Source organism: Salminus brasiliensis, chromosome 9 (assembly GCF_030463535.1).
Source record: "Salminus brasiliensis chromosome 9, fSalBra1.hap2, whole genome shotgun sequence".
NCBI classification, from domain to species: domain Eukaryota; kingdom Metazoa; phylum Chordata; class Actinopteri; order Characiformes; family Bryconidae; genus Salminus; species Salminus brasiliensis.
This window is the reverse complement of record NC_132886.1, coordinates 26,601,770-26,627,997: the sequence shown is the minus strand read 5'-3', so window position 1 is coordinate 26,627,997 and position 26,228 is coordinate 26,601,770. Positions and strand designations below refer to the sequence as shown.

At 42.5% G+C, this 26,228-nt stretch overlaps 1 protein-coding gene across 4 annotated transcripts in view; it reads right to left on the bottom strand.

Annotated features, from left to right (window-relative positions):
- smarcd3b (SWI/SNF related BAF chromatin remodeling complex subunit D3b) overlaps positions 1 to 15,013 on the bottom strand; it is a 43,887-nt gene extending 28,874 nt beyond the window's left edge. For 2 of the 4 annotated variants that reach the window (XM_072688059.1, XM_072688060.1), the window contains exon 1: positions 14,823 to 15,012. In XM_072688059.1, the coding sequence (XP_072544160.1) occupies positions 14,823 to 14,900 (78 nt within the window). In that variant the 5' untranslated portion in view covers positions 14,901 to 15,012. Of the gene's footprint in view, positions 1 to 14,822 lie in introns of all 4 variants that reach the window. The other 2 variants (XM_072688058.1, XM_072688061.1) reach the window with 2 other exon arrangements.
- Positions 15,014 to 26,228: the final 11,215 nt, after the last annotated feature.

Genomic DNA, 26,228 nt, shown 5'->3' with positions numbered 1-26,228 from the left:
GAGTTGCAGGGATTTCTCCTCTTTATAGCAATCCTACAAGCAGTTCTCTCTAAAAGTTCTCCTGGCCTTCCAGACCTCAAATTTAACATGCCTGTTAAATGCCATTTCTTAATGACATTACGAACTGAGAAAACGGCTACCTGAAAACGCTTGGCTATGTCCTTACCGCCTCCTCCTGCTTAATAGGCATCAGTTTATGTACTTATTTACTTAAAAAATAAACAATCAATTAGTCACTAGGTAATACAGTGACCCCCTTAGGGTCGAAGCTGAAAGGGGTTAAATGTGTGTTAGTGTGTGTCCACGAATTTGCAGCAAATCTGTGGAACAGGATAGGGCAGGGCAGACGCTATGCAACCATCATACTCCACACACACTAGCAGTGAAACTAGACACGGATGAGAGACAGCTGTCCGTCTATGAAACAAAAGGAGCCGTGTTTGCCAGCCCTGCTCACTCAATAAAGCACAAATGACTCCACAAAGTAAAAAAGGGTCTTAACACCCTTCCACCTGTGCCAGTCACTCTGCTGGCAACAGCTGCCGTGTGTGTGGGTGTGTGTGTGTATGTGTGAAGCGGTGGGCGTTTATGAGGATCTCTTTATGCTTGCGTAATTAAATTGAGTTTAATCTAATTCCACAAGTTTGTGAGTGTAGGACATTTAAGCCATGTCATTGATTATGCAGCATGGAGGCGTCGCTCTCTGTGAGGAGAAGTCATAAGGAGTTTAGATGGTATCTTCAGAGCTATTCCCTCAAATTAAACTCGTTCCAGCAAGAACAAGACAAGTATGGATTCAAGTTTGCCATTCAATACAGCCAGCAAATCGACAGAGCTTTCACCTCACCACAAAACGCAGCTGGGACATGTGGTGCCGAGTGTTCCCGGCTGCATGTTTTACACTGGAGAGTTTACAGAGTGAGGTTAACGTGGCTAAAGCAGCATCAGGTTATGTCAAAAAAGTAAGTCACGTTCAGTATAGTGAAATAAGCTGCTTTTGGTGTGACAGGCTTCATTCTGGAGACACCTATAGAGTCAGGACTGAACTGTTCACAGTGGTGGTGAATGGAAGCAGACAGCGTTAAGAAGAGTTTATTGCCTCTAAAAGCTTCATCATAGAAAGGTACGCGCTGCCAGATGACAGATGAGCTCTGAGAGAAGGTTTGTGCCTAAACTGTATAGTTTAAATGTATAAATAAATACATAAATAAATGAAATAAAAATTCAGTGACCACTTCATTTTTTTTCTTTCTTAAATTTGCATCTCTACGTGTACGGCAGCCGCTTTATTCCAGGCATTTCATCAAACAAAGCTGAGTTACCTGAATTCGCAGACTATGAATGGCATAAAGTTACCCAACAGCAATGTGAAAGACTAGAGGAGAGCCTGCCAAGACATGAAAGCTGTGATTGGCAGTCAAGGTTATTTCACCCTAGTGATTTCTGAATGCTCTCAAAGTTCAAATATTAGTATTAGTGCTGTTTAAATTTGAATAACTTCTTTGCATTATAATTATTATGATAATTTATTTGCCTAATTTTGAGCAGTTGCCATTTCTGCAAATAAATGCTCTAAATAGCAAATATTTTTATTTGGAATTTAGAGCAAATGTTGTCCATGGTGTATGAAATACAATGCAAATCTTAATTTCCTTAAACACATTGCCTATGAATAGTAAAACAGTGGTCTCCTTATTTTCAGCTATGTATATATATATATATATATATATATATATATATATATATATATATATACACACATATATATATATATATTAATTATTGCACACCATTAATCTGCAAGCTTTAATGCATTAATCTTTTTTTACACAAATCATCTTACCAAGTTTGACCCCAACCTCCTCACGTAGATCACTCCCTTTTCAGAGCCTAGTGACGAATTATTTATATTAAAATATGGGTTAAATCTCATCACTAACTCTTATATTCTTACCTTTCTATTCTGCCTCATATCTCTCTCTCACACACACACAGCTGCTCCTCTCTTAGCTCTTAGCTTCATCCAGCCCAATGACTGATCATCCATTAATTTCCTTAAAAAATTGTAGAGGCTTTTCTCTATTCTCTACAGCTTCTGTATCCAAGCTTCCTCATGTTCGAGGCTAAAGTTCTCCAAACTACAATGCGATATTATAAAAAAAAAACTTAGATTCCTCTAAGCAGTTTATTAGTCATTTATTTGTTATCCCATCCAAAAATGTAAGCACTTTAACTTAATATTGTTGTGATTAACTCCATTAAACTTTTTAATTGGCACCACTACTATATGTACATATATATATTTTACTGTTTAAATATGCAAGGAATAAAAGTCATAGACCAATGGATATAACCCTGCTAGCAAAGAATCCAAGAATTCCTCAGTTCACAGTACAATACCAGGTCCTTCATTACAAAGCCACTGCCACTGTTTACAGTACTGCACTATTTGAACTGTATCCTGGTATCTACACCAAAGTTTGTCTTCACTCATGAACCAAACAGTTGGAAAATGTTTGACGTGAAAACACTGTATCCACTGATGGTTAGCAGTGCAATTGTGGGAATAACATTACACATTAGCAGAAAAGCAACAGGCCTGCATTAGAAATACTTTATTACTGTCACTGGGTAACATTCTATATACTGTTCTATATTCTGCATAATGTTATATACTATAAGATCCTATACTACTGAGATATACAGGTATAGTTTCAGCAGTTATTGTAAGATTGATAGATAACTGATACTGCTAGTGACACTGCTGTTGTGTTTGATAGTGATCTGCATTATATCCATGGTCATAAAATAGCTAAAAAAAGCATAAAATGTTGCTATTCCTGGCAGGTGAGGTAAATTACATTGATTATCTGGTTACAATGACACCTATCAAGGAGTGGGATATAGATATATTAAGCAGCAAGTGAAGCAAGCGTAAGAATCGAAGCCAGTTTGACAAGGCCAAAATTGTGATGGCTGGACGACTGGGTCAGAGCACCTCCAAAACATCAGGCAGGTTTTGTGGTGTGTTGCAGTGTTGCCTGGTAAGCAAGGTCAGTAGTACCCGCCAAAAGTGACAACTAGTGGTTGGTGGTTGGTGTGGCGCAACAGATAACACCACTATCTGCCAATGAGCTATTACACCATGTGGGAGATGGAGGGTTTGATTCCCAGTCTTTGTGACTGTGCTGTGCAACACCAATAAGAGTCCTTGGGCAAAACTCCTAACACTACATTGGTCCACATCTGTAATACGAGTAACCTTGTTAGTCGCTCTGGATAAGAGCATCAGCTAAATGCCATAAATGTAAATGTAACTAGTGACAGACTCACTGATGCAAAGTATGCAGACCCCACCTTACTACTTCATCAACTCGCATCATTTTGGCCAAAGACCACAGGACATCTTCCGAGGTCTCGTAGACTTAATTTGCTTTGTCAGAGTAGAGCTGCTGTGTTGGCACCAAAGGGAGAGCGTATAAGAAGCAAAGTCCACTCTTCCTGTGGACTTTCTGGCAAAAAAAAAATCTGGTCAAAACAATTGACCCTACCTCAAGTGTTCAACATACAAACATTACAAATGTATGAAAGGACAAAGGACACTAACGACACACTGCGGTCACTTAAGTTACAGTTAGGCAGATGGTCAGGGTAGACTAAAAATCGCTGTAAGGCTCGGGGAGTTCATGAAAATCCCTAAATTTATGGATACAGTAATGGATACATAGGGTGACCACTCCAGTCTATGAGTTTTTAAAGCCCTGCATTTTCTGGTAAAAACCTACTCTGTCCTAAGAGTTTTACCAAAGGAGGGTTCAGTAATGTCATCACTGGACGCTTCTTACTAAACAAACTCCCCGAATAATTTCCTCAGGTTATCCATTTACATATAAGGCATTTAGCAGACACTCTTATCCAGAGTGACTTACAAAAGTGCTTTGCTATTTACCCCAGAAAAACCTCAGCTAGTTAGAATAGACTAATAGTTCAAAGATACCTCTAAGTTTAGACATTACTAAGCACAAGTCAGTAAGGTGACCATAGTACTCTACTATTCGCTCAAGTACTCTCGGAAGAGGTGGGTCTTCAGTCTGCGTTTGAAGACGGCGAGCGACTCGGCCGTTCGGACACCCAGGGGAAGTTCATTCCACCACTTTGGTGCAGGACAAAAAAAAGCCTGGACGCTTGTTTTCCGTGGATTTTGAGGGATGGCGGGTCGAGCCGAGCCGTACTTGAAGCTGGAAGGGCTCTAGGTGCGGATCGGCTTTTGACCATTGCCATCAAGTACACAGTAGCTGGTCCGTTCTTAGCTTTGTAGGCCAGCGTCAGGGTTTTGAATCTGATGCGGGCAGCAGCTACAGGAAGCCGGTGAAGAGAACACAGCAGTGGAGAGACATGGATTTGCTTTTATCCCAGTTAGTCTTGATGTAAACGCTATAACTGGGCATGAAAAGTAAGACTGAAATTTACCACCTAAAACTACCTTTAGTGGCTTAAAAATGGTTGCACTGCTTTGTGAAAAGTAATTGGAGACACTGCAAGACAAATTCTCATGCTTATACTAATTAGGCTAAGATCAGAAGTGTAGCAGATGACAGTAGTCATGTGGGGAAGGACAAAGGAACTGTTCCAATTGGAGCTCCATTTTAGTGGTTAGCCTTCTTTTCAGATTCGCTGTTGCCTACTAGCCAATCTTATTAACGAGGGTACTCCAGGTTTAACGAATTTTAGAAGATAACTCGCCCCAGAATGATTCATTATTGCATCTTTATTGGATTAAAATCATACATCTCATCAGCAATCCCTTAAAACACAGCACCTCCTCGGGTACAACTAATCCAGCTTAACCAGAACAAAACCGGCCAGTCAAAATTAGCACCGTCTTAAGCTTAAATAGCCTCCGACACTCAAGAGACTGAACCTCCGTCCAGCATTTGAGCAGCTAGCATTTCATGAGGAGCCATGCCTCCAAACGTTCCTCCAGCAAACCACGACACACTCAGCCGCTGCTAATCGAGCCTTTGCTTTTGTGCTGTGGCGTTAGGTTAGGTTTCACCCAGTGGCCTTAATGTGAGAAAGACGTGTCCTCTTCAGCTATGCAGGAAGCGTTCCCATTGAACCCTGCGAGCTAAAGAATGTGCTGTGAATGTGCGTGTGGCCGTTATCTCCTTGTCTGATCGGGGGTCTGTGTTTGCTGTGATAACAGTTAAGGTTAGCACCTGGGGGAAAGTCTGAAAAGACAACAAGGCAACGGCAGTGGCACTTTTCACACACGCTGCTTCTTTGATGAACCACTGAATAACACTCCTCCCCCATTCACTCCCAGATGTCACTCGCATTGCTGAGAGCACAGTAGCGTGTGCGAGTGTGTGTGTGCGCGTGTGTGTGTTTTTGGAGGGGCTATTTTCCAGCAGGCCGGTAACATGGACTCTACACTATTGTGAAATAAGAGCAAATGAAGTAGGGAGGCGCAGAGATGGGTTGCCAAACGAGAGCCAGCGATGTCCAGCACTGCCCAGCAGTGGGATACCAACATGCAGAGAAACACACAGCCTGAAGGCCTTAAGTTAATGTTCCAACAATGAACGGAAATGAACAGCCACCGATTAACATCAAGCAAGCCTGCTGGGTGGCAACGAGGGCTGGAACTACAGACAACTGCTACACTAGGTGCCAGTGTGCACTTTTTACATGCTGGATGCAGAGGGAGAAGTCTAGCCATTCACTCACAACAGAAGAGAGGTAGCTTGTGGACAGGCAAAAAGGACACAAGCTTGGACATCTTGGAAAGAGTTACGATTCCAGCTGTACGATAGCGTGCAAATGGACAACTGTACAACTTTACAGGAGGAGGGAAAATCTTTAATCATATATCTATGGTACTGTGGAAAGGTTTTAAGACACCTGTGAAACATTTAATGCCCTTATCTGGGCAGAAAGTTCTCAGTAAAACACTGATATTGGAACACGTATAAATACATCCAGAAATACATCACGATTTTAATCATTTTAAAAGATTTGTCCTCATGGGAGTCTAGTATTAGTTATAGTCCTCATCCAGCACCTGGTTTGGTAAATCAGTGCTTAATGATGGTAAATCAGGTGAGCTGCTGACTGAACTGAACAAATCCAAGCTCTGGCTGGGGGTGTTTCTCCAGGAGGAATCTAGAACCAAGTTCTAGTCTGTTCTCCAGACTAGCTCACAAATCTCAGCTACTGTCTTTAAAATGAGAAAGCCTTGCTACTTTCCACTGTAAAAAGGAGCAGAGGTTTATTAGTGTGAGGAGTGGGAGTGGACTGGGGCTGAGTGTGAAAAGGAGAGATCTCAGAACAACTCCACTATTAACTTTTACTGTGGAACATGATGAAAGAGAAGAAACAGAGCGCAAGAGAGAGGCTAATTGCTCCACTCAATCGCTACATCACATAGAGACCATGTCAAAATAAAATTCACTAATACAAACGAACAGTATCAGTCAACATGTAAGTCACTAATACAAAAGAAAACAGACTGTGTCAAAATAAAAGTCACTTTCACAAAGGAAGAGATGGTGTCAGAATTAAAGTTCCTAATACAAACAAACAGTATCAGTCATATAAAAGTCACTGATACAAACAAACACACAGAGTGTCAAAAAAGTCTCTAAAACAGTATGTGTAAAAATAAGTCACTAATACAAATGAACACAGTGTCAAAATAAAAGTCTAATACAACTGATGTCCAGCACTGCCCAGCAGTGGGATACCAACATGCAGAGAAACACACAGCCTGAAGGCCTTAAGTTAATGTTCCAACAATGAACGGAAACAAACGAACAGTATCAGTCAACATATAAGTCATTAATACAAAGGAAAACAGACCATGTCAAAATAAAAGTCAATTTTACAAACGAACAGACGGTGTCAGAATAAAAGTCCATTATACAAACGAACAGTATCAGTCAGCATAAAAGTCACTAATACGAATAAACACACAGTGTCAAAAAAGTCTTTAAAACAGTCTGTGTAAAAATAAGTCACTAATACAAACAAACAGACCGTGTCAAAATAAAAGTCAATAATACAAATGAAGCAGTAATACAAAACACATTCAGACTGAAAGCTAAAAGTACTGTTTTTTTGTCTTTCTGTTTTTTTTTTCTTTTTTGCTGATCCCAAAAATGATTCAGAAACCATATTCCAAACCGAAATTTGAGTTTCGTGATCTGTTACACCACTTGCAGCGACAGTAGCTAGCTAGTTCTAACTGTCAAGGTGATTAGTGCTGCCACAAGTGATTTGCTAGACTTCTTCTCCCTCTTCATCCACCCAGCAAAAGGTTGAATCCCTTGACATTAATACAGGATTGAGGACCCAGAGTGATCTCTGGGTCACCATCTGAATGCTCTGCCAGTGTCTCCTGAAGCAGCTCAGTTTAAGTAAACTGCTAAAACCAGATTTCTTAGAAAAGACCTCAGACTTCAGGGTGGCTGCACCACACGTTCTACAGGCCCTCAGTGTGTGGAGATTCAGTGTTTGTGGCAGCATGTTTGTATCAGATGCTGAAACTACTTGTGAAGTAGCTGTTCTTTGTGTACCCCTTTGTTTTTGCAGCATCTCTGTTCTCTCTCTGTATCTGGTCATCTGCCAGGCGTTACTGTCACTCATGGCTTTGGAACAGCTGTCTGCTCGCTCCGCCGGTCGCTGCTGCACTGCTTTTGTTACCCGTTCAATAAAGTGGTGAATGGAGTGACCGAGGCAGCTAGGAATAATCCAGTAACTCATTACACCACAGCAAAGGCCTTTTCTCAGAGTTCTCTCATTATTAGAACCTCAGTCTCTCTCTCTCTCTTTCTCACACACACACAGACATACAAAACCATACCACACTGAGCCGGAGCACGCAGCCCACCAAATAGGTCATACTGACACAGACGAGGGCTGGATGATATGCCATCATTATCACGATAAGGTACAGCATGACTAGCTTTTCTCAGAAGCAAAGCATTCAGTTATGTGCGTCCACGTTTCTCCAAAAAGTAGTGTGTTCTGCCAATATACTGACCGAACACACATCCTGACGCCTGACAAGGCTATCATGACCATGCCAGCCAGGTAGGGGCTGTAATAGCTCATAAAATTGGTCTCAAACACCAGAAAAACATAGATATTTATGACCAATGAATATCAGCCCTATTCACAGCTTATCGCTCTTCTCGTCTACTAATAATAATATACTAATAAAAAAACACATCTGACCCCCCCCAAAGCTTGAGATTAAACCAAATATTGCAATATTATATTGTTGCCACATATACTCAAAGTCCCACATACACACACACACACACACACACACACACGGGTTTCTCTGACCCTCTGTCTCAGTTGACTTCCATGCACCAAAGCGTTTCTCAGCCCTCAGGCCCGCCCATGGAGAGTTTGTCACTGAATGAACGGACACACACTGCGCTGCGGTGGGTAAGAACACCATGACCTTCAGCGATCCACAGCCCGCGTGTGTATGGTGTGTATCAATTATTATCATTACTCCTTAGAGGATCGGAATGTGGTCTGCCTTTAGGCAAGTGGACCCGACACAGCGGGGGCGCAATATTTTAGCCCTCAGTGAAAACGATGGCTGTACCAAGCCCTCAAACATGGGCTGTAACTCCTCTTATCTGCTCACAGCCTTAAATAAAGCTCATGGTTTCCTTCAGATCCCAACATTTGTCCTGGATAATTTGTCCCAGGCATCCAAACTTTGAGGAGCGGCTGAACAAGACGGTGGACGGAAAACAGTCAATTCCTCACTTGTTCTCACCGATTTGTCAGTTTGAGCCGCAGCATGTTCCTGCACTTGAGAGACAGACTGGGACAGCATTTGAGCCGTCAATCAACTCTGACTGACGGGCTTTTGTGGCTGAACCCTGTCGATAAACAGTGCTCTCCCGCCGGCGCACTTACGTCTCCTGCTGAAGCTCCTGTCTTTGTAATTACTCTGACAGCTGAGCTGACAGCTCCTTAGATGTACCTTGATTATCACCGAAGGGAAAAACGTCATTCACTCATGTTGAGTTACAGGGTGTATTTTTTTCCCTGCACAAACGACACAAGCTGAACAGAAGTCAAGCACGATTTTCAATTGGGTCAAAGTTGGCCTGTTCCGAGAGCATGTTGCAATGGCATATTTTGAAATGAACAGCAAAATATATCTTGGGTAGCTCGCTGGTTTACTTCTGGTCAGGCTTACTGGAGGAATTCAACTGAAGGGCATCTGCAGTGCCTATAATGAAGGGCTTAATGTAGGAATGACACAGGGCCATGGTGCCACTAACCCAACCCATAATATGGCTACCTTACTGCCACTACAGGGACGAGTTGTCTAGAACAACTGTATGGCTACTACATTGCCACTATCACTATCATCAGCCATAAAATTAGCAGATAAAGTGAAAAACATCGATTCTCTTCATCTAAAGTGGCTTCTGTCAAGGGGTGGATCTATTAGGCAGTCAGTTCTTGAAGGTGATTAGGTGTTAAAAGCAGGAAAAATGGGCAAGCATAAAACCTGAGCCACTTTAACAAGAGCCAAATTGTAAAGGTTTTCCTGCTATGCAGTGGTCAGTATCTACCAAAAGTGGTCCAAGAAAGGACAACCGGTGAACCGGTGACATAGTAATGTGGAGGCCCCACCTCACAACTTACAGGGCTAAAGGCATCTGCGACCAATGTCTTGGTGCCAGATACCACAGGACACCTTCAGAGGTCTTGTGGAGTCCATGCTTCGATTAGTCTGGTCTGTTGAGCTACTCAACATTAGGTAGGTGGTGTTAATGCTATGGATGATCGGTGTATATAGTCACCTATATGGCAAACATTATGTCAACTATATGGCTACTATATTACCACTGTGTAGCTCACAATATGGCAATGTATGGTCACTACATGGTCACCTATATATAACTACTTCAGGATGCCTATGACCAACTATATGGCTACTATATTGCCACTGTACAGCAATTATTAGACACTACATGGCCAAAGATACCACTACTTCAAGGCTTCTACATATGGCCAACTGCATGGCTATAATATGGCCACTACACGCCCAACACTATACGCCCAACTACTTTGGAATTGGCTACAACATGGCCACTATATGGTCAACCAAATGGCTTCTACATGGACACTAAATGGCTACAGTCACTATTTGGCCAACTATATGGTCATTGATATGTCCACTCAGCTGGTGCTGCTAAATGAATGGGAAAGCATGCTCCCTGCAACTCTGCCCGCTGAGTGAAACGACCCATAGGTCATCTTTATTTATCCACATAGTTACACAGTGAAGGGCTAGTCTGTCATTAACCAACGCACTGTGTGTTCCACCTACACAAGCAACTACAACCAAAACAAATCCACAGTGACTGGAGGGCACATGCAGGGTATCAAAAAGAGAGAGAGCGTAAATGCAAAGCACATGCGCGCAACCCTAAACATGACGGATCATCTATAGCCGGTGCCTTTTCCACACCAGCAGCCACATTCACCCACTTCATTTTTGCAGCGCACAAAGAACCACTTAAGATTACAGGCATTTATGTAGAAAGGGTTTTTTTTTCCGCAGGTATATAACAGGCAGCTGAGCTGAGGACTCGACTGAGCTGCTGGACTGTGTTCAAATCACCTCTTCACTGCAAACCTTGATATGCACACACTGTTCCTTGCCTTGGAAACAAGGCTGAACCTCCGCATTCTTCTACCAGAGCCAAACATTTTCACCCAAAGTCGAGATAACGACTATAAGGGCCTGCCATTTGGGTAGAGCAGATTACTTTTTGGACAGTGTCATGCTAGACAGATCTAGAAAAGAGACTAAAGTTGCAGAGCGAACAGGAGAGAGAAAGGTGAAATAGCTCGTGGTAACTTTACAGGAGGAGGAAAAAAGCCTGCTTAACTTTCAATGGAAGTCAATGCAAAAACAGTTCATTCCAAGTCATTTTGGAGCATTTCTATTGGTCCATTCGTGATGAACGTCTGACACAAGGTGAAGAACAACTGCCAACTTCACATTATGTCAAAAAATGAAACATGAGAAACATGTCATCCATATATATATATATATATATATATGGACAAAAGTAATGGGACACACACTCATTTAGAGTCTTAAAAAAGAAGAGTTTATCCAGCTTTAGTTGGACTAACTATCTCTACTGTCCAGGAAAGGCTTTCTACTAGATTTCGGAGCACTGCTATGAGTTAGTAAGGTCAGGATGTTGGATGATGATCACCACCCCACCTCATCCATCAACTCCCCAACCAATCCCAAAAGTACTGGATGGAGCACCATCCATTATTCTAGAGAAGACAGTTCCACTGCTCCACAGCTCAATGATTGGGGGCTTTATACCCCTCTAGCCCAGGCCTGGCATTAGGCATGGTGCCAATAGGTTCATGTTTATCTGCTCCAGAGCATCCTATTCTATGGGCAGTACTTCTCAAGAGAAACCACACAAGCATTTGCACATCAGTGTCAGCAACGGATGCAACTTAAAGGAGCTGAATGTCCTCATTAGAAGGTGAAGGTGTCCACAAACATTTGGACAAATGGTGTATATATGTGAAAAGACAATAAGAGAGCTGCGATACAAGTAAAGAAGATCTCAGATGGAATGGTGGAGAAGCGAGGAGGCGAGAGGAAGCCAAAATAAGGAGCTGGAAATGTTTGGCCAGGAACAGTGAAAGACTCGTCAAGGTTAATTAGTCTGTAGAGATGCGGCTGCTTCTCTCATTCATCACCCAAACTCAGTTTATAGTTTGCCTTTCTGCTCACTGCCTGCTGCCCACTCACTCTTAGAGGCTTTATTCTGTATTCTGGACCACACATACATTAGTATATTAAGAGTGCAGAAGGTCAGGGCTGATTATTGCAACTGTTAAATATCACTGGGACTTTCCACAGCAATTAAGGAAATTATGGGCCCAGCTACAAAAGCCTTTAGCAGCCAATTTCGCGATATTGGCAAAACTTAACAAGCAGAGCTCACTCTCTTAAATGTAATCACTAAAACTAAAAGCATACGCCAGAAACTCAGATCCAACCAAAAAAGGACAAACCTGACTGTACCGCAGCCTAGACCTTTCTTGTAGAAGAAAAGAGCTGACGAGGCCTGAAGCTGAACCGCTTTGTAGACTGAGCTTAACGGCACTGCTAAGGTAAACTAAGGCAGTGGCTCCACATCTTCTAGCCTAATCACGACTGCGTTTGCACTACACATTGAAGCCCCAAGGAATGTTTTGTGGCTGCAAATCTAAAGCCTGCTTTGTCACGTTCCTCAGAATCTGCTTTGACAACAATGATACGGCCTGAGGTCCTGGCTAGATGAGGCGTGAACTATCATAAATAAAGAATTAAACTTGCACTGTACAGAAACAAAAGTTGCAGATATGTCCCACTAAATGTATTGGGTAATATGGTGACATGCAAACGTTTAGGCTAGAAAAAGGGAAATGAGCACCATGCAAAAGTTTGGGCACTCCAAGAGATTTGAGCTTTTAGAGAACGTCTACCAAGGTCTCAGACCTTCGTTAGATTCTTAGGTCTTATAACTTGTCATGAATATCATTGGGAAAGGCCAGGTGATGCAAATTTCAAAGCTTTATAAGGACTCCATCAAACTCCTCAAACCTTGTCCCAACACTCCGTGGGCTTCTCTAAGCAGCTGCCTAGCACTGCAAATGTAAAAAGGTACATGCTTGATGCCCACAAAGCAAAAGAAGGCTATAAGAAGACAGCAAAGTGTTTTGAGGTAGTCGTTTCCTCAGTTCCAAATGTAATTAAGAAATGGCAGTCAACCAGAACAGTAGAGGTCAAGCTGAGGTCTGGAAGACCAAGAAAACCTTTCAGATTTGTAGGTTTGCTGGAAAGGCAAATCAGACCTTCAAACTACCTTTAAGAAGATTCAGTCGACTCCGGAGTGGTGCTGCACTGTTCTACTGTGCAGCGACTCCTGCACAAATATGACCTTCATCGAAGAGTCAACAGTCAAAATGATGCATTCCGGAAACAAGTCCTGTGGACTGATGAAAGGTGTGACAAAAGGTATTTTAAAATGACGTCCATGAAAAGAACACCTCTCCAACTGTTAAGAATGTGGATGGATCGACCATGCTTGGGGTTTGTGTTGCAGCCAGTTGCACTGAACACATTTTAGTGAAAGAGGAAGAATGTTCAATTAAATCAAATTAAAACATCGCACCTTCTGTAAATTGACAACTTCAAGAGGGGCAAGCTGAAGGTTTTGCCTTGGCCTTCACAGACCCCCCCCCCAACCTAAACCCTGCTGAAAAGCTGTGAATAGACCTCAAAAGAGCAGTGCAGCAAGACGGCCCAAGAATCACAAAGAATTATAAGCCTTTTGCAAGGAAGAATGGGCAAGTGAAATCCTGCCAACGGGAATGGAAAGACTCTTTACTTTTGAATATCGACGCAGATGAGGCCTCTACAAAATCTTGGTTTTCAAGCAAACTGAGAAAGTACACTGTTAAAAAGGTTCCTCAGTTTGGACAAGCAGTTTGTGGTGTACATAACTGTTATAGTTTTTGTCTCTCATTGTGATCAATAACTTTTTAATGTGGTGGATACTGAGGATACTATAGATATTGTGATCAGTGACTCATTACAGAGAGTAGAATCAGTCCTGTTTAACTGATGTAGTACAGCAAAATGGTATAGCAGTGGGGTGGGCAATATGGTAAAAACATTATCTCACGATATTTAAAGAAAATGTCATGATACATGACACAGTATTTATCGTGTCGCGGCACATTCCTAAAACTGCTATTCAACTATTCTCACATACTGAGTACAGTGCCTTCCAATAAAGACCTGTAGCCCTTATCTAATTAAACAGCACTCATTACACGCTCGGTAAAGACATGTGCAGTTGGTCAGTGTTCTTTAAGCAATGATGATATCCATGATATACTGGCTTGCATCACGATAACAAAATCTATTCTATATAAAATACCTGAGTACTGAGAGTTTTGGAGTGACAGCAGCTTTTACAATCTGGCCATTTTCATGAAATCTGTGCCACATCACCCACGTGCCCTAATCTGGAGTGGAGCTTTTTTAAACTTGAGAAGCTTGAGCCTCTACTTCGCACTTACATCTAATACACAACGAACACTGCTTCAACCAGCCGATCACTGCAAGGTTTCTTCCGGGAGCCAAAGGTAGTTCTTGTCTAGCCCCTCTTTTTTTTAGGTGTCATTCCAGTCCAAAAACGACAGTTACAAGCCAGTCGTGGACTGGGAATATCCAAAACGTGCTGGGTTTCCGTGAGTAATCCATGTCATTACACATGCTTGAATGTTGCTGGTGCAGGCGTTGGTGTAGTCAGAGGAGTTAGTATAATGTCAGTGTGGTGTGTTCAGGCTGGAGGAGCGCATTGTTCTGAATGAAAACACTGGCTGCTCGAAGCACGCTGCCCATGCCATCCGTCCTCCCAGCGACTGGACCACTAGCTTCAGCCTTTCTTTGCTTCCCCCTCCACCTCCTTTTGATCTTTCTCTCTTTCTCTGTACACAAACGCATGCTGGCTTGCCTCATTTCCCTCCCTCCCTCCCTCTCTCTCTCTCTCTCTCTCTCTCACACACACTCTCTGTGTCCCTATGTCTCTCTCCCTCTTTCTCTGCTTTAAAAAGAAAGAGCAGCATGCTAGGACTGGAAATAACCTTCACATGGATGGCTTTCCCAGCACACACATACACACACACACACACTCGCACACAGAGGGCTGTCTCTGCATTCTCACACTCATACGGAGGGTACTCACCACTCCATGGACGAGGAACTCGAACAGTTTGCTCTTGGTGGCTTTCCGCGCCCCTCCGGCCGTCTCCTCCGAAGCCATTTCCCCCCCTTCACTTCCACTCTCTCCTCTCCTCTCCTCTCTTTCTTTTGTCTTTCCCTCTCTCCTTCCCTTCGCTCTCTCTCTCTCTCTCTTCCTCTCCAACCTCCGTTCACCTCCTCCCTCTCCACCACCTCCTCCTCCTTCTCCTTCTCAGCCCCCCACCTCCTTTTCTTTCCTCCTCCCCCTCCTCCTCCTCCTCCTCCTGCTCCCTCTCTCTCTCTCTCTCACTCACTTACTCCACTTCCTTCTCTTTCTGCCCTCCGCCTCCTCTCCTCCTCTCTCTTGCTCCACTTGGAACGTGCTGCCCTGGTCTCTCTCTCTCTCTCTCTTTCTCTCTCTCTTGCTCGCTCGCTCTCGTATGGTCGAGCAGTCTTTCAGGAGCCCGGCTGAGAGGGAATGTGGGGGGTTGAGAGTCGGGGGGCTTTCAGGGGGGTTCCTGCAGGCCCACACACACGCTCTGTCAGAGTCTCTCTGGCTCTCTGTCGCTCTCTCTCTCTCTCTGTCTTTCTCTCTCTCTTTCTCTCTCTATCTCTCACGTGCGTACACACACTCTCCCATAGGCTCCAGCAGCTGTTGCATTCCATCAGTAGATAAGGGAATGCTCCCTGACTGGCTGCTGCTGAAGGGGCCACCTCTCTCTCTCTCTCTCTCTCCCTCTCTTGCTCTGTCCTTCACTGCAGTCAAAGCCGGCAGGACTGACAACATGTCACTCATTCTCACAAACCCACAGAGACTATTACTTTACTATGAAAGGGAAGAGCCTGAATCGAAAGCAGTGTTGGAAGTTCCAACCTCTCTCTCTCTTCCAATCTCTCTCTCTCTCTCTATATATATATATATATATATATATATATATATATATATATATATATATATAAATATATACACACACACATACATATATATACCTCTAACACAGCACATTGTTTCTTCAGTTTTGCTAATGTCGCTAATGTTGCAATGGAAGCTTATGTACACCAATTAGCATAGAGTAAACTGCATGCCGCAACCATCACCCACTTGTGTCAAACCATGTTGATTTGTTAACTAATCTCAAAGCCACTTGTTTATGTGGTCTCTGAGCCCAAACGGTACACTATGTGGTATAAAGGTTTGCTAGCTTAGCTACAAAGTATGCTAGCTGAGCTCTAAACATTGGTGGTAGTCATCATGAGGGCTAAATTCTGTCTGTCCTTCTGTCCATTTCTACATGTCACATGGCTAAGACATCCAGACTGCTACACAACACCACTGGTGGTATATGCACGCGATGCAGCACTGTGTGCGACAAACCATAAAGAAGAAAGGAGGCAATCATAAGCACTGAGTGAAATAAACAATAAGGCAGACTGTCCATCTACAGGCCTCTGTGAATGTCTGAAACCCTCTTGGTAAAATGTCATGTTTTGTCGATTTTCTCAATAAAAACATGTGAACAAACCCTCAATGCAGAATACCCCCCCTATACAGAATAACCCCCCTATGCAGAATAACCCCCCTATGCAGAATAAACCCTCTATACAGAGTAACCCCCCTATGCAGAATAACCCCCCTATGCAGAATAAACCCCCTATACAGAATAACCCCCTATGCAGAATAACCCCCCTATGCAGAATAAACCCTCTATACAGAATACCCCCCCTATGCAGAATAACCCCCTATGCAGAATAAACTCTCTATACAGAATAACCCCCCTATGCAGAATAACCCACCTATGCAGAATAAACCCTCTATGCAGAATAACCCCCTATGCAGAATAAACCCCCCTATACAGAATAACCACCCTATGCAGAATAAACCCTCTATACAGAATAACCCCCTATGCAGAATAAACCCCCCTATACAGAATAACCCCGCTATACAGAATAAACCCCAAATAATAAATAAATGTTTGTGGACACCCTTTCTAGGAGACACGTTCACCTACTTTAGCTTGCACCCATTGCTAACACAGATGTGCGAATGCATACACACAAAGATCATCTAGTCCCTGTAAAAAGTATTGGTATTACAATGGGACCCTCTGGAGCAGAGAGACATGAACCTATTTGCACCGTGCCTAATGGCAGGTGTGGACTAGAAGGATGTAAAGCCCCCCAGCATTGAGCTGTGGCGCAGTGGAATGATGGTAAGGCTCCACACAATATTTCTGGGATGAGTTGGGGAGGTGGGGTGGTGATCATCCAATATACTGACCTCACTATAGCTCTTGTCACGGAATGCAATCAAATCCTCGCAGCAATGCTCCAAAATCTAGTAGAAAACCTTCTTCCCTGGACGGTAGAGACAGTTAGTCCAACAAAAGCGGGATACACTCTTATTAATACCATTGATTTCGGAAGAAACACTAAATGAGCAGGTGTCCCAATACTTTTTTCTTTCTACACAGCAAAAATTTGGGCACATTCAAAAACAATTCTTTATTTATTTATTTATTTATTAATAATTGATTTATCTATTATTAACATATATTTTTTAGAAGATTTTAAATTGAGCACATAAACAGTTTTTATATAGAGGATGTAACCTCTATATATGCCAAGATATGAGATTCGAACAATGTAGAGCCACAATCTTTGGGCTGCTTATAGAAACCCAAGCTTGAAGATGCAATACATAATTCATATATATTTTTTTTTTACTTCACATCTTGCCTGGAAGATGCATATTACCATCTAACTGGTTCTCACAGCTTTGCTGCATTACCTCTGAGGTAAAGACTCACTTATTAAATTATAGATTATGCATGGAAGGCTCCTTTAATATTTCAGTGGCTTTGAACAGAAATGTCCATTTAGTGCAGCTCTAATTAATTAGGTCACAACTCAACATACAGGCTCTTAGCATGCCGAGACCTACCTTACACAAACTGAACTGACCGTTAGATCTCCAGAGGTGGAGCTCCTTACTTTCATAGAAAATCACAGTGTGATAACTTTGTTATTTTCTTAGCATTAATGTGATTTTCTTTTTTTTTTTTTTGGGGGGGGGGGGGGGGGGTGTTAGTTCTACCCCTACACCTGACAGAGTGAGGCCTGTGGTGTCAGGCGGCCCCCAGTGTAGGGAGGTGTAGGTGTGACTTTCAGAGAGTGGCTGTGATCTGAGGCTATTTAACATCACGGTGGTAAAAGCTGGCCTGGGGTAAAATAGACACAGGCCATATGTTCAGCTTCTGCACTGGCATACTAGGAGTGTGCTCTGTCTCACTCACTAATAGTCAGTCAAGTGCACTCGGAGCGCTGAAGTATGGAAATTGAAAAACAGTCGGTCCAGATCTGCTGCCACCACACTTCCACAGCGCAGTGGGTCATTAGCTGGAGTGTGACGACACTTTATAGCCTTATTTCATCCCCCCACCTTCACTGCGAGATGATGAATTATTCATGGGTCTGTTTGAATGGCAACGTTTCTAAATGCTAATTGATTGCTGGCTTAATCTCGGATTTCCACTGCTGCCCCTTCACACTTCGCTCTGACTAGACGACTTGCTACACAGAGTAGCTGATGGCCGCGGTCTGAAGCCATTTGACCCACTTCACCTCATACTACTAAGCTTTAAAGCGTACAGGTTTTAACTCCAGAACTTGACGAGCATCTAGAAAAAACTAGGCCTTAAACCATTCCTTTAAAAGTACTACTATCTTCCTAGACAACATCTTATCCCACATCATATATACACCCGGCACCTAGGGACAGATCAGTGGCATCTGTAACTTCACTCCAAATAGGTCCTGTCTCATATCTGTACTCTTTAACTACTGCAATAATAATGTGGATAAGGCCGAGCCTCATAAAAATGCAGTGTAAATGCTCTCATTTATAACAGATACAAATCCGATCACTCAAACCACTTTAGGAGGTGGTCTGAGCCGCATTTGAGCCACGTTATAGCATCTAAACACATTCCACAACCAAAACCCATCCCAGTACAACCAATACACCAGCAATAATTGCCATGCACTAAGCGAACTTGCATATTCCGTCCCACGAGATCAGATTTCAGTCTGACTAACTGGAGATGCATTTGACTACCCAGTGTAAATGCATGTGGCTAAAATCTTATGATGGCATAATCCAGATGCTAGTCACATGAAGTGACCAGGTGTAAACAACAGTTTTACACCTGGTCACTTCATGCCTCTTGAGCCTCATAAAAATGCAAGTGTAAACACATCAATTTAAACCAGATACAAATCCTATCAGTCAAACCACTTCAGGAGGTTCTCTGAGACGCATTTGAGCCACGTTATATATATGTGTAAACACATCCGCCTATCCAGGACATGATCCACAACAAACCCCCTCCCAGTCCAACCAATACACCAGCAATAATTGCCATGCACTAAGCTAACTTGCATATTCCGTCCCACATAGAGATCAGATATCAGCCTTACTAACCAGAGACGCATTTGACTACCCAGTGTAAATGCATGTGGCTAAAACGATCCACATACTAGTCACGTAGTAAATAATGGGCCTCATTCACCAATATCTTAAATTTGCACGTGTTATTTCACAGTTCTGCTCTTATTATGATGATCGTCCCTAATAGGAAAACCTTGGAAAAACTAATCCAAGTCTTTGTTAAACTGTTAAAAAATGGGTTTCTTAAGAACTGATGGTCAATAAGGCCCAATGTCTTTGCTCCCTTCATGCTCCGCCATCAGGTTTGAAACAATCACTAACACACATTGTTTACCTGTTCAGCTTAATTCAGTTATTGCTCAATATCCTGAATTCGCTGCATTTCTACTGAAGTGAGTCATCACTCTCTGGGGGGAAAGTACACTGAGTGCTGTCTAACTGCTGTGAACGGAACTGTTAGATGATACACCTCACTGGGCCCGGTTTCATTTCTGTTTATAACATGCCCTCGCCAACCTCGATCCATCACTCGAAGGGCCATCAGACCTATAATAGCTACGTTAGACAAGTGAGCATGCACAGCAGAAGGGGGCATCAAGTAGCCTTCAGTAGCTTTCAGTTGGAACACGCCCATCCTCGGCTATGTTAGTCCTAAGGCCTTTCACAAATTTACAACCTTTCACACTCTGGATTTGTCTTGGGTCTACCAGTACTGCAGGTGGCGCTATGACACTTTAAGGTTATTTCAGTGACTACAGGAAAAGGATTGCACTCCTCTTCAGCAGCGACAATCAGCTGCCTTGTGTGCAACACAGCAAAAGGAGCCTCTACGCCATGTCTGCGGATGCTGGTTTTCTCAGGCATGCGATGTATCCCGAGGCCTGCAGTGTGCTAATCGGTTAGCAGTGCAAACTTTGCCATTTTTATTTTAAGCAACTGTGATGCCATGACTTGATGTGTGTGAGAATGTTCTGTGGTTGGTTATTTTGCATGAGCGTTCCTGTCAAACAGATGCTTCTGGCCACATAAGCAGTCAAAATGCTTCAGACTCTGGCGAGAGACAGATGTCTAGCTCACAAGACTATTGGAGGCCTGTAGGACCACCAAACACAGGTATTTCACAACTGACCTAAACATTCTCTCCATTTTGCTTTAATGCTTTAATGGATAATTAACCTGTTTTTTCTTATAATAAAAATAATAATAACAATAATAGAATCAAATGTGGATGGTGGGTGGAGGGTCAGTGGTACTATGGTGGTCATATGGCATTAACATTAACAGCACCTTACAATTCACAATAACAGGTCAGAATGTGGCGAAACCCATCAGTTCTGATCTGAGGTGAGCTCTAGGAGGCTCTAGTTTGACTCAACAGTGCCCCCTGTTGAAAAAGAAGGCTTCTCACAGCAGATGTGTAAGTGGATGTCAAATCTGCTGCTCTGTTGGAGGATCCAGGGTTTAATCTTATCTGTTTACTGTGGGGCTGTACGTTGCAGTAGGATAACACAAAGTACAGTAGTTGCACTGCACCGAGTTTATATAATACATCATTACGCTGTAGGCCTAGTCTGTGTTATATACTATAGGTCTGATACAGGTCTAATGTTTCAGCAGATTGTAGACCTCATGTCACAATGTCCATCTTCAAGTCTGAACACTTACAATCATCTAACAGCTCAAAACTAAACACGGACTGCTGGCGATGCTTACATAATCAGAACAGACATAAAAGAGCGTATGATTATATATGAGTACATGACAGCCTGCTATTATATACATCTGCCAGACCTAAATATCCCCTTAGTCTTGATCTCTAAAAGGTACTTCTCTACTGCACTGTGCATGAGGGGGACCAGTACCTACTAAAGGGTTGAAATCTCCGGTAGATGAAATTAACCGCCTGTCTGAGTACCCCCTGCTGGTCCCCTACTGTCTCTCTAGCTCTCTATCCCCCACCAAACACGAGGCTCATTGACTGGGGGGTGGTTGAGGGAGGGAGGGTGGAAGGCTGTGAGTCAAGCTGCAATGCTCCATCTCTCCTGCAGAGGGCTGTACCAGAGTATTTTGTTATGTTTCTGTAAGAGCTAAGCCACTCTTACACCGTTTTTGTCTGTTTTTTTTTTTGGTAATTATTTATTTATTGACTTATTTACATCCAGAGAAATGCATATTCCACTGCAGTAATACACGCAGCATAGCCACACTGATCAGTGCATTCTCCCTCATTGTGCTTCCCTGCAGGTCGGACGCAAGGGGGCTTACATGAGAGGTAAGCAGGGCATGCCGGCACTGACCAGCAGTGGCCATCCTGGGGTGCATTATCTGAGCAGTTCTAGACGGGCAGCATATGTCATGCATCTACAACATGAACAGAGGGTAAAGATGCAATTGTGGAACTGGACTGTGGTTTTATAGACTGATGAGACCAAGAGTAACTTGTGTCTGAAGTGTGTAGAAAAAGCCCAGGCAACATGCTCATGTGGGGCTGGCATGGGTGGAACCTGGGCTAGGTGGGTTCCAGGTGGGCATGGGCTCTGAGTGAGTTTGTAAATGCATTTTTAATGGGAACGAGTTGGGCTTCAACACCTTAGTCTTACATGGAGCCCACGCAGGCCCAGATGCGGCCCATGTTTAACCCCTCCTGGTCCCACCACTGACCCTGGTGGGCATCCATATGTGGTGCCAATGTGGAACCTGAGGACAAACCTTTCTGGTTCCCAGTTGTGCTACCCATACAGGACCCACATGGACATGCTCGCTAGGAATGAATCTGCTCAGAATCCAAAACACCCAGGCTCTTTTGTCAAGCTTGGTGGAGGTAGGGTCATGGCTTAGGCTTGCATGGCTGTTTCTGGAGCAGGTTTATTATATAATCTGTATTGATGATGTAACTCATAACTGAATGTCATTCATTGTGTCAGCACGAACTTGATCATGCAGCAAGACAATGACCCATAACACAACAAAGGACACCATAAGGGAAAACAGACTGGCCAAGTCAATCACCAGACCTGAACCCAACTGAGCATTAATTTCTGAAGACCTTCTGAAGAGGAAAGGAAAAGGATCAACCCCTGACAACAAACTCAGCACAATACTAGTCAGCACGGGTGTCTAACAGAACCGGTGGTTAGCATTCTCCTCCAAGTGCATTCAGCTGTCTAATGATGCATTAGCATCAGTATGAAAAGATGTGTGACTCTGAGAAAACACACGCTAGCCTTCCAATCGTCCCAAAACTGGTGGCATTGGGGCCAGTCCCAACTACTAGGTGGAAATTTGAAAAGACCAGTTTGTGGGGTATTTTGTTGACAGCTTGCCATGTTAGCTTTCTTGCATATTTTCATTATTCAGAGGATTCGGAGGCATTGGGCAGAAAACCACACACAGGACTGTATGTATGTCTAGGCCAACTGACTACATTTTGGGGTAAGAGAGTAAAAATGATGCATGTTTGCCTTTTTTTCCACAGAACTATTCCTTTAAAAAAGTCCCTGTTTTAGATTCTGAACCAACAAAAGACGTCTAAGCCGAGCAGTTCAAACCAAAAGGTTTTACAGGGCCATAAAACACTGCAGCGTGGCAAAGTGATAATTAAAAAGTAAGCTTTCACCAGAGACAGACAGAGAAGTCGTTAAGCAGAACTTTCCCTGCCAAACCTCAGACAGTGATTCGAATTACACAGAGACGGTTCTGGGTGAAAGCATGCAAACAATGATCAACAGTAGATACACTGTATATACCAAAGCCTCTAAACTCAAACAAAAAGCCACAGTAGCCGTCTTTAGTCTCCTGAATGAGGCATACACCCTGAAATGCCCGTTTTTCAAAGGAAGGCTACTGCAAAGGGTTCTTTGAGCGATGCCATTGAAGAATCATTTGTGTGAAAGATGTGAGTGTGAATTCTTTAAACCTTTACACATACATTTCCTTTGAAAATGGTTCTGTATGGAACCAAGAATAGTCATTCTATGGCATCAATTTCAGAACCCTTTATATCACCTTTATTTAGGTATTTGTGTAGTGTAGGCGTTGAAATGAGTAGATAACCTCTGTGTAAAGTATAGATCCACAACTGTCAACTGGTACTGTTTTGCAATTAGTAGAAATTAGTTGAACTTGCATTGTACAATTTGTGGCGTGCCAATCCTAAGGTAGCAATTATAGAGGATCTATTCCTTGATTACAGGTCAGTGGAGCATCACAATGATTTTAAAGCTGCTATTTTAGGGTAAAAATGCTGCATAATGCTCCTTTAATGCCAATATTATAAAGCTACACTGAAAAATAAAAGTGCTACAAAGGGTTCTCAGAATGATATCATAGAAGAACCACTTTTGTAAAGGATATGTGAGTGTGAAGAACCTTTACATTCACTTCTTTAAATCTTTAGACCCCCGAAGTTTTTAAATAATGACTGCTTATGGAGCCAAAATGTTTTACTCAAAAAGCCTGTATGCACCTTTATTCTTAAGAGTGCAGTAACTCTGCAAAAGCAGTTGAGCTGAGGAACGGCTCCTGCCTCACCGTCTCACTACACTGAACCATTTCCTTCAGACGAAAAAAGACACCGGCGCTGTCGTCACAGTCCGCGCTGGCTGGCAGGGGGAAGCAAAGGAGATTTTGCAGGGCTTCTTGGGACAAAGCATCTTTATCCTCTGGGCGTTGGCAGGACCTGCGCACGAGAGCTGCTCTGAAATAGCTGAGCCATCACAAGCTCCCCACAGTTAACCCCAAGCTCACCCCTGTCCCACCCCAAACACGCAGGACAAGCTGTTCTGGGACGAACTAATGAGCTTTTCCTGTTCTCTGTGACAGTAAGCGCACCTGAATAAAAGGCAAGGGCAAAAAAATCTGCCTTTGAAATACAAACAGTAAAAAAAATAAAAATACTGCAAGGACGACGTTTATGTTGGCTAGCGGGCCAGCTATGCTGCTTTGTCCTTTTAGTGCACAACAGGAAATGTGAAACTATATCAGATCAATAAAACCAGTACATGACGTACTGCAGGAACACAGCCCAGGCAGTGCAGCACAAAATGTCAAGCTATGAGGAGACCAGTACCAATAAATGCAATAAATCCCTTTACCTTACTACACATGCAGCTGAATGGAAAAAACATAGAGAGCCTGCAATCATATCCAACATATCATTTAACATACATAACAAACATTCATAAAGTTGAGATTTAATCTACCTGGATCAGACTTACAGAAAATATTATTATATATATTATTATAAATGCAGCACAATTCATATAATTGGGGTATATTTCAGCACAGTAGTCTAGCATCACCTAAATGTTCTGCTTTTCTGGAGTAAATACATCTGGCAAATCTGGTAAACAAGAAATATTTCATTAAAATTAGGGCTGGGGAATATGGTAAAAATGGTAAAAAAACAAAAAAAAAACAAAGATATTATCATGGTACACAATATTTACAGCTATATTTTGTCATATAGACCACATTCACCAGTAGTGGCAGGATTAAAAACTGCTATTCAAATACTCTCCCATACTAAGTACAGGGGTTATTTCTTTCTACTTTTCCAATTAAACAGGACCAATTACACTATTTGTAATGAAACATGCAGCTGGTCAGAGTCCTTTAACCCCTTAAAAGGCCTATGGCCCAACGGCGGGCCAAAAGTGTTGTTAAAATTTTCTATTACCAAAGAATAGCCCCACCACTTTGTATAGAAGTCCCTGTAGTTACTGAATAATATGCCTTAGTGTGGAGAGTACTGACAATATCATCGATATATAAAATCATATTGTGTATCACAATAACAAAACCTATCCAAGCAATGATCTGCCCATTCTGCTGTGATTGTAATTTCACCCAGGTCAGGATTCTGCGTACGGATTGCTACAGTTGTAGTCTTCTTTCTTTAACACACTCATTTTAGCTTTCTCTATAACCCTGTGTGACCTAGAGCACTGTGTGAGAAAACACTCTGACCATAAACCTGAAAAACCAAAGTCTGATTTTACAAATTCTTCATATTTCCTGTAAAATCATCCCTTTACTCACGTGGATGAATTATCTTGGTGCTGGGAATACAGTTAGCAGAGTCTTAGCTTTTCAACAGTTTAGAAAGACCAGTTTTTGAGTGTCACACTGAACAGTTTTATACAAAACCATAGACGCACAAATTGTTAGAGTATCTGGACTCGAGTATCATGAACAATCTGGCAATGAGACACAATGGAAAGGGCGGGCTTTGTAGATTCAGTATTTCTGCACAGTGCTATTGCAAAGATATTAACAGAAACATTAAGAAACATCACATTTGACTCCTGTAGGTTAGGTCCCTCCTCCTCACAAACCACAGTTGGTCTATATGTACCTGCATCTACAATCAACCACTGCTGGAGTTTAAATAAAAGAGATGTTTTGACCATATAGGCCATTGATATATATGTTTATTAGTGTTGGTAAATGAGTAAATGTTTATGTATTAATGTTCATTATCATAGCCTTGGTCTAACAACTTAGGCCTACCTGAAGCCCTGTGGCAACAACATAGTCTATAGTCTTAGTGAAACAGACTGGAACCCTCGTCCTGAAGTAAAATGAGTAAACATTTATATAATGCAACAGTTAGGACTGATTTATCTTTTAAAATGATATAGTCTAACTGACCTCCCTAATCATTCAGCTACCAGCTACTTCAAAACAACTGTTCTCAGCTTGCAAAATGCCTTAACACAAATGTTAATAGACACAAATCAGTCATAGAAAAAGCATCTTGTGGTTTCGTCACGGTGGATCCAAGCGCTCCAATTATTTAGAAATCAATAATCAAGTCAATCACATACACAGTTCTAGACTGTTGGACACACCAGGAGGACTGAGAAGTGTCCAGTGAAATAGCAGATTTATATAGGAGTCGAGTTTATATTATATACAGCTCTGGAAAAAATGAAGAGACCACCCTACATTATCAGTTCCTCC